General features: G+C 38.0%; 1 protein-coding gene across 1 annotated transcript in view; it reads right to left on the bottom strand.

The window, feature by feature from the left end:
- The window catches only part of LRP1B (LDL receptor related protein 1B), a 1,255,163-nt gene that overhangs the window by 554,504 nt on the left and 686,265 nt on the right, over window positions 1-14,394 (bottom strand). The window contains exons 13-14 of the mRNA XM_054044441.1: window positions 7,272-7,491; window positions 3,357-3,546 (exon numbers count right to left, since the gene is read on the bottom strand). Coding sequence (XP_053900416.1) covers window positions 3,357-3,546; window positions 7,272-7,491 — 410 coding nt within the window. The remainder of the gene's footprint in view (window positions 1-3,356; window positions 3,547-7,271; window positions 7,492-14,394) is intronic.

Below are 14,394 nucleotides of genomic sequence, written 5' to 3'. Positions count from 1 at the left end.
CAACGAGGAGGGTAATCAGCCCAAAGATAATCACAAAACAGTGGGGAAAAGCAAAAAACACAGTCTGGCTCTGAAGTACTTCAGCCTGCAGCCCTGCTCTTTTTACTCCAGTGGGATGTCATAACACAGACATCCAGAATTAAAATAAATGGCTACATTCAGATTCAAATTAAAAGGTTTCAAGGTTAATGCATATAGAGCATTAAATACAGTGGATTAAATCAGTGGTAGCCTAAATGACAAAACATATGAAATGAATTCTAAGCAAGTAGTCAAAGAAAGGGTGACAATGGAATTGCTGAAGAGACTCCTAGGCTGCCAATATCTCATGAAACAGTAGAACAATGCAGTAATTAGACTGTTCTGTGGCATCAGCTGTGAACTGTTTCCAAGGCCCTTACTGTTCAGCTACCAGGCATTTCAAGAATAAAACGTTTTAAAGACAGTTTTTATTTTCTGACATTCCCTCCCCATTTACTGCTTTTAAAATGATTATCCTGTTTCTTAACATTTGCATTAGTTTTTAACTGCTACACTGAGATTTTGCTTAAGATCTAACGTAGGGCAGGATTCCATTTTAATTCAGTAAAAATGGGGCTATGTTCTAAAGTCATAATAACACAGTTACCTTGCATCCAATTCATAGTACACATATAAAAATGCTGTATTATGTAATATGTATTGGGTTAATCCTCTTATTCAAATGGTACACTGAAGTATTTACAACTAGTTAGCAATTCCTTCAGTTCTATATTTGCATGAATATGTTGGCTTGTGCCTTATCACAAGCCTAATGCTGTCAAATATAGTCAAAGATGTGTAAGCCAAACAGCCTAGCTTTAGTATCATACCATATGGTAGATATAGATAGGTGGATAGATAGATATAAATTCATCAAATATACAATTGTATTTTTATTTTGATAATAACCTAATACAATTATTTGCTTAAATTATTGATATGATTACATACATGCAACATACATGAGCATGAAATATGCAACAACTATGAGCCACATTTTCAAAAGGGCTCAGCAAACAATAACTCCTATATTGGCATTGCTCTCAGTGTAAGTAATTGGGTGCTAAGTTATTTTGAAACCATGTTCCAACTCTAGCATTGAGCTCTTTTGAAAATCTTACTCGAAATCGACTCCATCCATATTTTAGGTAACTGTGTTCAATGTTATGGTCTACATTAGTAGAAAAAGCCTTCAACCATCTTGGTCCATGACTTTGGGAGTAGATCAGAGTACCTGAAAAAGTGCCTGGACTAAGGGGTAGACTGTTATGCGAAAGCTGATAGCCTTGAACACTGTGTGACAAATGTGATGGCACTTGGTAGTAAATGTACCCCAAAATATGGTCTATGAATTGAATTTCTGAATGGGTGTGTTGGAATGTCTCAGAGGGGAAAAGACAATTTAAATGCACACACACACACACACACACACACACACACACGACTAGCCATTAGGCTGAATGGGACTAAATGCCAAACAATGGAGCCCTCTTTTAGATAGACTCACTGACAGACTGGGAAACACTAGTCTGAGACTTCATACTTTGGTGTCCTGTCACAAAAATAATTCATCAATACAGTAATTGGGCCCTGGCATACAAAAGGGCAGTGGGGCTTTGATAAAATGGTGGCTCAGAATGAGAGAGATATTTTCTGGAAGACAAAATAGGATCAGGAAGGGACCTGAGAACGCCCTGACTTTTTAAAACAATGTAAATTCAATCTGTTCTTTTCCTGTAATTCAAGAGGAAAGCCCATCTAACTTTGCTTGTAGTGAAGTGTAAGATCAGATGAGACTATAAATGTTCTCGTAGGCTGTTTGCTGTTTCTAAATCATTTTCTCTATTGCTTTGTTCCATTTCCTAATAAACATACTGATTTTAAGAAGGATGTTGGTCACTATATCACTGGTCACAGACTCCCAAAGGAAGAAATGCAGGTGTCCAGCCAGACCTGCATGATAATAAGGAACTGAGTTTGATGGGACATTATACCGAGATTAAGAAATTCCACTGCAAAACAAGTAAAGGCATGAGGCTTAACACCTGGGGGGGTGCGGTATACTCCGAGAGACCAGTAAAGGGACAGAGGTGCCATCAGCCTGTAACTGTGACAGTCACTAACTTAATATGTTGACTGCGGCTGAACAAGTCTTATTTTAGAGGCATGGTATAATAATCAATAGGCATAACATATGATGAATATTACAGATATTTAACACATAGATGAATGTTACAGCATTTCATTTCATTTTAGGTTCAGTTATGCTTGAAAATTATATTGAGTGCCTCATATGAAAAATTAAATAGATGAGCTGCCATGTTGGAGACTTTGATCTTCTATGGAAACTGGAAGCATTATTCTACTTTTATTCCAGACAAAGAATGATAGCCCTATCTGATTCTGTTCTTTTGAAGATCGTTACACACATTCTTAATATATTGATCAAACAGTTCCACAAGTTCGTATTTGTATCTAAAACTATACCAGATACTGTTATTTTGTTATACTGTAGCTATCCTTTGGAGAGGTTCTCAGATCTGAGTTTCTGCTATTTAAGCTCCAACTAAATCTATGCCTGGGTGGGTATTTCATATTTTGCTCTTACAATAATCCCTACTTTGTGTTGTAGACAAGTAATGAGAACCCAAGTCATTTCTTCACTGAACATAATTGTAAACTAACCTGTGAGCTAGGAATCACATTATCTGAACCACATCCATGTTTTTTTCTTTATGACCTTTTATTTGAGGAGAAAAACTTCTCCTCTGATTTAAGTTATGGTGTATGCTTCCCCCTACTGGTCAATCAATGCAGCACAGCAGAGCATCATTGTACAGTCTCAGCTGACTGAGCCACTGAATTATGCTGTAGTGGAGCTGATGAAGATCAAGGAGGAGGAAAAGAAAATTACAAAAGAAAAAAGACATAAAATGTTTCTGGGCTCGCCGGCCACTGAGAAAAGGTAGCTACAACAATAACTTGAACAAAAAATAGGTATTATGTACTGTATTTCAAGATTCCTTTCACATGTATGGAAAAACTGTCAATCCAGAAAGACTGTGTGAACACACATCCAATAACTGTAGCTAGATATAATATTCTGAGTCAATGTAGTTGGCAGGCAGGAACAAGGAGATGATGAATGTTATGATCCTATAAGGGGCTGAAACCTCATGAAATATCTTTATATCACCCAATATTTTCATTGGCTTTGAATCCAGCTGTTTTCCTCCAAACATTGAGGAAGCATGAGAAAAATATTCAGTATACATAACTATTGTGAAATAATGTTTGGTTTGAAACCTTGTAGAGAAGTTACATATTGTCAATACCTTGCTGCTTGTAGCGATCATAAATCTGAAGTCCAAAGAGAGGTGGTCTCTCACTTCTTAGTAGCGTTACATTCCTCATCATCAGATCCAACTGAAAAATAGAGCCATTCATATAATCTGTCCAGAAAATATAATTTCCATGATGTGATAGCCCAAAAGGATGATTCAGCTCCTTCCCGTTGTAGACTACCTGCAATTAAATAATGTGAACTGAATACAGGTCAGAATTGAAATGTTTTAGTATACATGTCAGACTTGGGAAGAGAAGACAGAAAGCTCAGAAATGAGCAACTCTGTCCATACACATAAAGATTTCATTCATAACATACAGTAAAATCAAAGTTTGATTCTAATAGACTTGATATTCCAATATCCCCAGTGTTTTTCAGACATTTTAATACACTCTAAATAGAGGCTCTACTCTGATAATCCACATGTATCCTTTTTTTTTTTTTTTTTTTGTCTTGAGTTTCTACCATGTGGCTTTATGGGTGGCATTGGTATATCACTTGGTTATTTACCTTCTTCCAGTGACCTACAGTCATTGCTTTCACTATTGTTAAATGGAACTGAGTTATTGAAGTTGGAGGAGAATACACATCATGGTCCCTGAAATAAGGCAACCTTTCAAATTAAATGTATCTTCCATGAATACCTGCAACTTTCCTAGTCACTGGAGTTATATGTAAAATCCTATCTCCAGTACAGAGGCTGAAGAGTTGCTGTAAAACTCACTTCACAGCCACTACTCCAGTCTCAGGACTGCCTTGGTGACAAATGCAGCTCCTCACATAAGAGGGTCTGCCTTATATAGAGGCAGTTAAAAACATGATTTTTTTTCCTCTGTAAAGTTTTGATGAAAATGGGGGGGGGGATTTTAATCTAAACTTTCAACACAAAATTTTGACTTTTGGCAGAAATTCAAATACCAAAATTTATGTCCACACCCCAAAATATGTCTTTTTTGTTAATGCCTCTACAGTGCCTCATGAGATAGTAGTTTGGGTTCCTCAAGCTACCATTCTCCTCTATCGGCTGAGTTCCCTTGTCGGACAACATTTCCCATGATGCATCACTGTCTCCCTTCTTGGAAAGGGAAAGCAGTGCATCATGGAAGTCCCTGGCCATCCAGCTTCATAGAAAATGTAGTTCAACTGGGTAGCCTGGCCAATAGAGAAGAATGGGGAGATAAGGCATTCAAATGACAATTCTCATGTGCAGCATTTCCAAATCAAAACATTTTGATTTTCAGGCATTCATTTGCACAATGACAAAAGCTAAATTTTCCAGAAAAACATAGTTTCAACAGATAATTTTAAACCATCCCTACTGGTGGATCTGTGTAGTCTTCTTTACCCACTGTAATTCCCCACTGTACTGGCACACAAGTAAAATGTGTAAAGTCTGCTGAATAGGCACTTACTTACTCCAATTCTGAATTTGGTCCATAATCTGCCATATTTAATGTTAAAAGACTTAATACCAAACACAAAGGTAAGTGTACCTGGTAATTACCAATGACCATTTAAGAACCAAACATTTCATCCAAATCTTAATTGTATCAACAACACTTTTAAAAAGAATGAGAGAGATCTTTGAGTGCAGGCAAGCTATACTCAGAACAAGACCTGCTCCATTGCATTCTCCCAAACTAGGTGATGGGCAGAGGCCAATTCAGCCCTCAGTAAAAGTTAAAGCAACCTCAAGGCTAGTCCAACCTTTACCAGCTGCAATGGCTTCCTAGGAGCTTTTCTGTTAACCCAGGATTGGTAGGATGCAAGGCTCTATGACCATGCTTTTCCTACCCCCAACATATCCTTTATGCTGGGGCAGGTGGTGGAGTTGCGGGAGGAAGAAAAAGCAGAAAAGAGCACCCCAACTGTGCTGTTGGAGCAACCCCTTGACACTGCTGGAGAGGCACAAATAGGACAGAGCTGAAGCAAATCTATCTGCACAAATGTTTTGGCATCACATAAGCAACACAATGAGGTTATGCAGGAGGAAGCACCAATGGAGCAACCATGTATACAAGGGTAGTCTCCACAACTGCTATGTAGGGGTCTGAATACTAGTCCCAAGTAGGCTAGCACGTAGGATGGAATCAGCACTGGCTAGAACACAGATCACAGGATCTGTGATTGTGTAGATCCTGTGGCCCTCACACGCTGCTCAAGGGTGCAGACAGTGTGTGTGCTATTCCATCCCATACTCTGAAGCAGTGACTATTGAGGGGAATGCCCTGGTCCCTGTTTTTTTATGGGGTTGGATTTCACTTTTCCATCCTTAGATAGATAAGGTGAATTTCACCACAAACTATTAGGCTTTGGAACAGGTTTCCACAAGTGGGTGTTGTGCCCTTGACCACTGAGTCACTGCAACTTCCTCCAGCAACTTCTGAAATAACAAAGTATTTATTGTGTCTGACAACTTCCAAGTAAATGGAAATGGTAGAATTAACCATAATAATTTAGAAAAGGCAGAAGTGTTCAATAAATATTCCTGTTCTGCATTTGGGGAAAAAACAGATGTTGGAGACTCATCAGATGGTGATGATAACACTCTTGCCATTCCACTAGTATCTCTTGAGGATGTTAAAGAAAAGCTACTAAAATTAGGCATTTTTAAGTCAGCAGGTCCAGATGACTTGCAACAGTTGTTTAAGGAGCTCGATGAACCATTACTGTTGATTTTAAATAAGTCTCGGAGCACTGGGGAAGTATCAGAAGACTAGAAGATAATGTTGTACCAATTTTTAAAAAGGATAAACAGGATGACACAGGTAATTACAGGCCTGTCTGCCTGATATTGAGCCTTGCAAGATAATGGAATGGCTGATAAGAGACTCAATTAATAAAGAACTAAAGGAGGGTAATATAATTAATGTAAATCAACATAGATTTATGGAAAAGAGATCCTGTTATACTAACTTGATATCTTTTTTTGATGTGATTATAAGTTTGGTTGATCATAATATTGCCAACATAATACTTAGACATCTGTAAGGCATTTGATTTGGTACCGCACACATTTTGATTAAAAAACTAGAATGGTATAAAGTTAACACGGTACACATTAAATAGATTAAAAACTGGATAACTGATAGGTCTCAGAATGTAACTGTAAATGGGGACTCGTCATCAAGGAGGTCTGAAAATTGAAGCTAGAGAAATTCAAATGGGAAATAAGGTGTAAATTTTTAATGGTGAGAGTAATTAACGACGGGAACAATTTACCAAGGGTCATAGTGGATTCTCAATCACTGACTATTTTTAAATCAAGACTGAATTTTTTTAAAAAGATACGCTCAAGGAAGTATTTTGGGGAAGTTCTATGGCCTGTGCTACACAGGATGTCAGACTAGATCATAATGGTTCCTTCAGGCCATAGAATCTATGTGTCTAGCTAGTGAAACTGGCTAAATGAATTAGCAAGCTCCATAATCAAGTGGCTGGACTTGTTAGTGTGTCTCCCCTGTGTATTATAACGGAGTCTAAGCACTGACCCATGCAATCCATGAAAAGCTGTTTTACCGGGTGAGCCCAATAGAAGGCTCCTGCTGGCAGAGCCAGAAGGAACTGTGTTAAATTGTCTCTACTGGAAGTCCTTGTACCCTGGTGTCTCAATCACAGCACAATTCATTGCTACATGGGAAAACTGGATTGAAAAAAAACAACACCTTTGTATCACTGCTTCTAAAGCTAAGAAAAATATGTCAGGCCATGCCATGTTCTCCTATAGTAGAGTGCCAACTGCACTGTTTTCAATGGAGCTTATGCCAGGCAACCCACAGGGTCTACTTACAGCAGCCTTGCAGGAGCGGAGGGGAAAAAACTTTGAAAAATATTTTTAACACAACACAATATGATTCAGTGAAAGGGGAAGCCTGTGGACAAAACAGCAGCATTTTTCTTTTACCTTTCTGTCAGTGCCATTCAAAAATATTCTTTCAATGTGATCATAATAGGCATCACACCAGTACAATACATTTGTATGATAGTCCAGAGTTAAACCATTTGGCCACAGCATCTTTGATGTCACAAAAATCTGCCGGCTGTAGCCATCCATCCATGCCTTCTCGATTCTTCCCACACTGTCATCTATTTCATCTTCCTCCCAGTCCGTCCAATACATCCAGCTATGAAATTATAAATAAAAGCATTCAGATATCATTTGAACTACCTGATTTATATTTTAGAAGGCCTTCAACAAAAAGTTTGTAACTTCATACGATTGTAGTTTGCTTTAGTCTTTTGCGTGAATGACGCCTGCTGATTCCTTCAAATGAATAGCAGCATTTGCAGCAAAGAAAAAAAAATCCCTTTGGTTCAGTGTCATTAAACTACTATTCTATACACACAAAATATAATCAATTATGTGATTAAAAAGTGAGATGACTGATATGAGAAGTCAGAGTACTGTTAATGAGCTGTTAGAGACTTTATTTAATCTCAGCAATTATGATCTTTTTTTAAGACCAGGAATTGGATTGACTTTGTTCCAAAGGGCAGAATTGTATTGGGATTGTTTGGCCAAGTCTATTTTGTCGTCTTGATGCAAATTATCTGCTTTTCTCTATTGCTGCTTAACACTATTGAAAAACTCCACATAGGATGAGTTAACTGCACACATGTTTAATAACTAGAGATTAAGTGACCTTGAAACTTTGAATACTACTTCTATCACATATTAAAAGCTGATGACTTACTTAAAACAATATTGTGATTTGTTTATACCTTATACAGATTTTTAGAAAGAAAATGAAACCGTAGGCTGTTTTTGTCTAGTTGTATTCAAAGACTCTAAGGGTATGCCTATACTACCCACCAGATCAGCGGGCAGCAATCAATCCATCGGCGTCGATTTATCGCGTCTAGTTTAGACACGATAACACGCTCTCCGTCGACTCTGGTACTCCACTGGAGCGAGAGGTGCAGGCGGAGTCAACGGGGGGAATCAGTAGTCGACTCACCGCAGTGAAGACACCGCAGTGAGTAGATCTAAGTAGTCGACTTCAGCTACGTTATTCACGTAGCTGAAGTTGTGTAACTTAGATCGATCCCCCCCGCCCCAGTGTAGACCATGCCTAAGTTTCCATCATTCATACACTGGCTGCTGAATTGATCTATTCTTAAGGTTTTGTTGCACTGGTTATATTTCCCATTTTCATTTATGATATTTGTAGGCCATATTTATTTTTCACTTGAATTTCCTTTACCACTTTCCTGGAATACAAGGGACTTGTGTAAATTTTTTTAGTCAGCTAATATATTTTTCCAATAGCAGTGGCACAATGTATGTGCATTAGTGCTCCCTTACCACACAACTCCTTTCAACCAAACACATTTGTATTTTTATAAAATAGTATATTATGTTCAAACAGTATTTTAGGGTTTTCATTTATATATGTTTTGCTGGAATAAAATGATCAGAGCCTTCTTATTTATTGACTCTAAAAATTAGCTGCTGTTTTAATGTAAACATCTTCAGTAGTACAATATGGACTTGATCTGGCAAGGTGCTTATCACCCTGGCCCCAGTTCAGAAATGCACTTAACTCAGATGCTTAACTTTAAACACATGAATAACTTTGACTTCAATGGGACTTCACCTGAAGCACGCGCTTAAGTACTTTGCTATGCAGGGATCATGGTGCTCAGCACCTTGCAGTACCTTGCCTTATAACTACAGTTTACTCCTGGGACACAAATTTGGCAAAATGAAAAAAGAAAGTGAGAAATTTGCAACCCCATTTCTTCTGGGGAAAAACAGATGGACTACGTACAGTTCTTGAGAGCTTTGAAGATCCTCTAATGTGAGGATCAAACAAAAATAGATAAGTATGGAACTAGTCATGTTTTATAAAGTGGCTACAATTAAAAAAAATGAACATTTGCCAAAATATATCACACAGGTATTATAGGATGGGACTGACTATTATTAAGGTTGCTTGACACTTCTCATTGTAAGACCCTGTTTTCAGTTGCTTAACACATTGTCAAATATTAACAGTTTGGACTGAAATTTTCCATCCTGAATGTCTGCCTCATGCTCAATGTTTTGGGAACATTTCTGCCATGAGTGCAGCCTATTCTCAGAACAAGGTTAGGGGAATATATGTTTTGTCCATGTTAAAAAATTCTGTCAATCTTTTCTTTGAAAAGCCCTACTGCTCCCATACTTTGGAGTAGAATCTTGAAATTTGACATGGTGTAGCCTGTGAGTCAGGGATGTGCCTTTTGTTGTTCCTGTGAAAATCCACCCAAATTTGACCAAATTATAAGCCTTTAAAAATTGAAATTCACACATGTCCTGGAGAGAACAGCTAAATTGCCTGAAATTTCTGTCTGCACTGAATATGCTCTAGCCCAGGGCTGAGCAAGACTTTCCCTAAAACTGCAGCACTGAGCTGCTGTGGGTCATGCAGAGTCTGTACATCTAAAGTGAGAGCAAGGAGGCTGTTTCTCCTATGCTAGCTATGCCACTCACCCACAATTGGGCACAAGCAGACTGGAGGAGGAGGCTGCCTGAGTTGAAGGCAGAGGAGACAAAAGCTGGACCTGCAGAGAGGATAGAGGGAGGCTAAGATCAAATAAGGAGTCAGAGGACAGACTGAGACTGAGAACAAGTGGGGTGAAGGAAAATAAGTGAAGGAGATGGATGTTAGTTCTGACAAGGAACTGGGGTGAGGCGAGAGAACTGAGATTGGCTGAACAAAGAGATTGGGACAAGGAGCTGGGAGAAGACACACTGAGATTGGATAAGGAGCCCCGGGAGGGAGTTTAGGAGTGTGAGTTTATGGGGATAAAGAATGTAGGTGAAGCAGTGAAGGTGACTGGAGGCCAGGGTTGGGGAGACAGACTGGATGAGGAGTCAGGAGGTGCAGAACTGGGAATGGCTGAGCAAGGAAACTAACTGGGAACAGGACAAGCAACTGGGACTAGAAGGGGGAGACTCCCTTTGGAGAGGTGAGACTAGAACTTGCTGGGAAAAGAGACTGGGATTGGGATGAGAGGTTTGAGGAGTGGATAGTGGAACTAGCTAGGTGAAGATAATGGGATTGAGATGAAGAGCCAAAGATTGGAAGAGACAGGACTGGGAAAGGGACAGGTTGGAAGGGACAGAAGGGGGTCACACTTGCAGGGAATGTGCAGAAGTGTCTGTGCTCAATCCTCCAGTTTCTGGGGTGGAACCCAAGATTCCTGAGTCTCAACATTCTTCTGCTGTCAGCAAATGTCTGTGAAACCCACTGGAAATTTTTTCCATCCCTCTGTAGTACTGGTCCGCATAGGGGATGACAGCCTGCTAGTGCTATCAGTTACTCCATTAGCTCAAGTGGAAGAAGTCTGAATGGTGACTAAAGGTCCAACCCTGTTGTTGAAACATGTAGGTAGCAAAAAGATGCCACATGATAGAATTTCTGATTTTTCAATTTGCCTTTTTTAAGCACTTGGGATGTTACACACATGTGCACGCACACACACACACACTCCCAAAGGAAAGAAAAGAAGTTAAACGAGCATTATTAAGTCAAGCACTGAAGATAGGAAATGCCAGATTTAAGGTTGCCTGTCCAACATTAATTTGGCACCTTGTGCATATGCATTATGATATGCAGTCTCTAATTACATAATCAAATACTACAGTCCACAGGATGGACCTACTCTGGGGATATACTCAGCTTTCAGTAGCAAAGGAGGTTGTTGAGCACTCCTTCATTTGCTGAAGAAGTTGGAAGGTGTGCAGTGAATGAGGCACGGTATTGGAGGAAGAGAAAGGATGATCTCTTGGTTAAGCGGTTGAATACTGACCAGAAGAACTGGATTCTATTTCTCCCTCAGTAACAGAGTTCCCATGTGAGTCCTAGGAGAGTCACTTAAACCAAACTTTTTTTTGTATGTCCCTAATTTTCTGGGTGCCTGACTTGAGACCCTGGGGTCCTATTTAAAAATGTACTGAGCACTCATAGCTGCAACTGAAGTCAATGTGCTTGAACATACAAAATGTTTTATTATGCTAAGTATTCTGAAAAGTCAGGTTCTAGGCGTCTCAAATTGGGCACTCAAAATTAGTTGATGCTTTTTGAACTTAATCTTTCTGTGCATCAGTTTCCAATCTGTAAAATGGATAATGCTATCCTCTCTTTGCACGGGTGTATAGTGAAAATAAATTGATTAATGTTTTTGAAGCACTCAAATACAATAGTGATGAGTGCCACAGAAAAGGCCATGAGGAAATTAATAACTCTGTCTTCATAGCAGAGTTTGTATAATGTGAAGTAAGGTATGGGGACACACAGTGAACAATGAGAAGAAAACAAAATATTAAACCGCTGCTCAGTAACTGAGCACTGTCTGCTGAATGAGGCAGGGATCTTGTGGAAGAAATAGTATATAATTATGTAATTAAAGACGGCATCATAATGCATACGCACAAGGTGGTTGCAGAGGCACCCTTAATTCTGGCATTTCCTAACTTTCGAGTGCTTGACTCTGCAACCTTAATAATGTTCTTTTAACATAATTTTATTTGTATATAATTACAGGGGAAATTATGGTATCTGCAGTATCGCTGTATGGTAGCCATTGGCAAATGTTAACTTTTTAATAAGAAGTATTGAATATAAGTAAGAGAATTAATATACTGGTCATGCTTCTTTAGATTTACATAAAGCACATACCAGAAGTCCTAAGACAGGAATCTCACAAATAGGGGTATTCTAGGAACTATGTCATGGTATTTGGATCTTAAAATCTGCAGAATTCCCTTCTGATTATATTAGTAAAAATATTAAATACATGTTTATAAATATTAATTGTTTCAAGACTCTGTTAGGCTTTGTGCGGCTGATACTGATCTCACAGCAGTTTTATGTCATTGAAATTTCACTAACTACAGTGGAGTTGCTTCTGATTTATAGTGGTGGGAGATCAGAATCAAGTCTCCAATTCTTACCAGTATTTTAAAGAGTAAAGCCCAAGAATTTTAGCTCTTAAATCACTACATTTCCAGCAAGGTTATGAAATGTTTCATTAACAATACTTTTGTTATCAAACCTATTTAGCATCTTCTGAGATTACATCAAACGTTTTAAATGATGCTCTGGTCTTCTGGGCAACCATTTTATTCAACACAGCCACATGGAATAAATATCACTGATCTATTTTATTTTCTATCACATATCGGTAAGAAATTAAATCAAAAATGTGCCATGGTTTACACAGGATAATTTTAATCGCTTTGAAAAATGACAGAAGTAAGCATCCGTTTTCTTGCATCTTTTCTTTCTCTCCCAGCTCACAATACAAAAGGAAGGTTTTTATTGCTTTAATTTAATGCTAAGAACAAAACCAAATTCAATGCCCTGGGCTTATACGCTGCATTATAAATCTGACTGGAACCACATTCAGTTTCACTATAGAATCAGTGAAACCTGTGCACCAGCTCTCTAGGACTGAAGCAAATAACTAGGTCAATATACTACTTACTGTACTGAAAGGCCCAATAAATCAATATAGTTTGCAAACATTTATATGACTTGTTAAAAAGCAATTACTTTTTTTTCCTGTTAACGTTATGCCTCGGCTTTTTGTAGCTATCTCCCATCAGATCAAAACATGCCCAAAGTGAATGACATTTGTATTAACATGTATTTTAATTGAACATCAAAATATAGTTATTGCTTTGCAATGCTTTTGCAATGCTTATCTTCTAGTCTAATATTCTGAAGATAATTAAAATGCCATAATAAACCTTCTCCCTCAGGACAACTTTTATAAAGGAATATAACCATGAAAGTGTGTGTTATTTTATTAGAAAACAACACTCTACGATATCCCTTCTCAGACTATGCATCTTCATGCAATACCCTCCTGTGCTGCATATTTAACTGATAGAAATCAGTGAGCTGGAAAATTTGACAAAATAATTTCAGGTATTGGGATGATTTGGGGTCTAATTTGCATCACTACCATATGACTTAAACTAATTATAGCCTTCCTATAATAGTTTGCCTCCTTCAAAAGACAACTTGGAAATGAAAAACTGATAATGTAAATAAATCCAAGTGATAGGAATATAGCAATCAACCCAGCCAAACTAGAATTATCTACATGACTCACTCCACAGTGATACTTTATAAAACAGTCTTGCCAACTGGGTCATGGATACACTGAATTTCTATTACATCAACATAAGGTCATTTTTGTCACTTTGCCACTTTGTATAATTTTGCCAGCAATGAAAATTATCTGTCTCTTGTGGATGTACTATGATGTAAAATAAGATAAACTTGAGATTTGAGGAAGGGGAGAGGAAAGGTTGTGTTAAAATACAAATTTGGTTGATATATGGCAATTTCTTTTTCAAGTGTACTGCATCCACATGACACATCCAAATATCTGCAGATGGTTTTTATTGAAGCCATTATAACAGTACTTGTTTGTTTTTGTCATTGTTGTTTATTCCTAGTAACCAGTATGTCCCCTAGAATATAGGGTAGTACTAAGATGACATTTATTGCAAGTGTTATCTCTACTTCTTTGGTAAAAAATCTGAAGTTGTATAGGATTAATCCATTCTTTAAAAAAAGAAAAAGAAAAAAACTTTAAAATGCATTAAAAAACCGTATATGGTCTCCCTCATTGTTAGATTTAAGTAATACTGAAGGGGCAAATTATCTTCTTGAGTGAATTTAAAAGGATCTCTGCCTGCTACAGTAACAGCGGAATAGTGATACATTTGCCCAATTTATATCAACTTTAACATATTCTAATTGTGACTGCTACAATCATGTTCCACATATGATGCTGCTAAGGCCAAGAATTAGTAAGATTCAAAGAGGGATGGTACAATTATACAAATAAAAAGAATATATAGCATTATAATAGTTCCTGCATACAGAGAGTTTTAGAAGGACAACCTCAAGATTCAGGGATTAAGCCAATCTTTAACTAATAGGAGTTATCCCACATCTGCTCATTGTGGGATTCTTGCAACTTCCTTTGAGGCATCTGGTGCTGGCTACTGTTGGAGACACGAT

This window comes from Malaclemys terrapin, chromosome 11 (genome assembly GCF_027887155.1).
Source record: "Malaclemys terrapin pileata isolate rMalTer1 chromosome 11, rMalTer1.hap1, whole genome shotgun sequence".
Classification (NCBI taxonomy): domain Eukaryota; kingdom Metazoa; phylum Chordata; order Testudines; family Emydidae; genus Malaclemys; species Malaclemys terrapin.
This window is presented reverse-complemented; position numbering and strand designations above follow the sequence as displayed.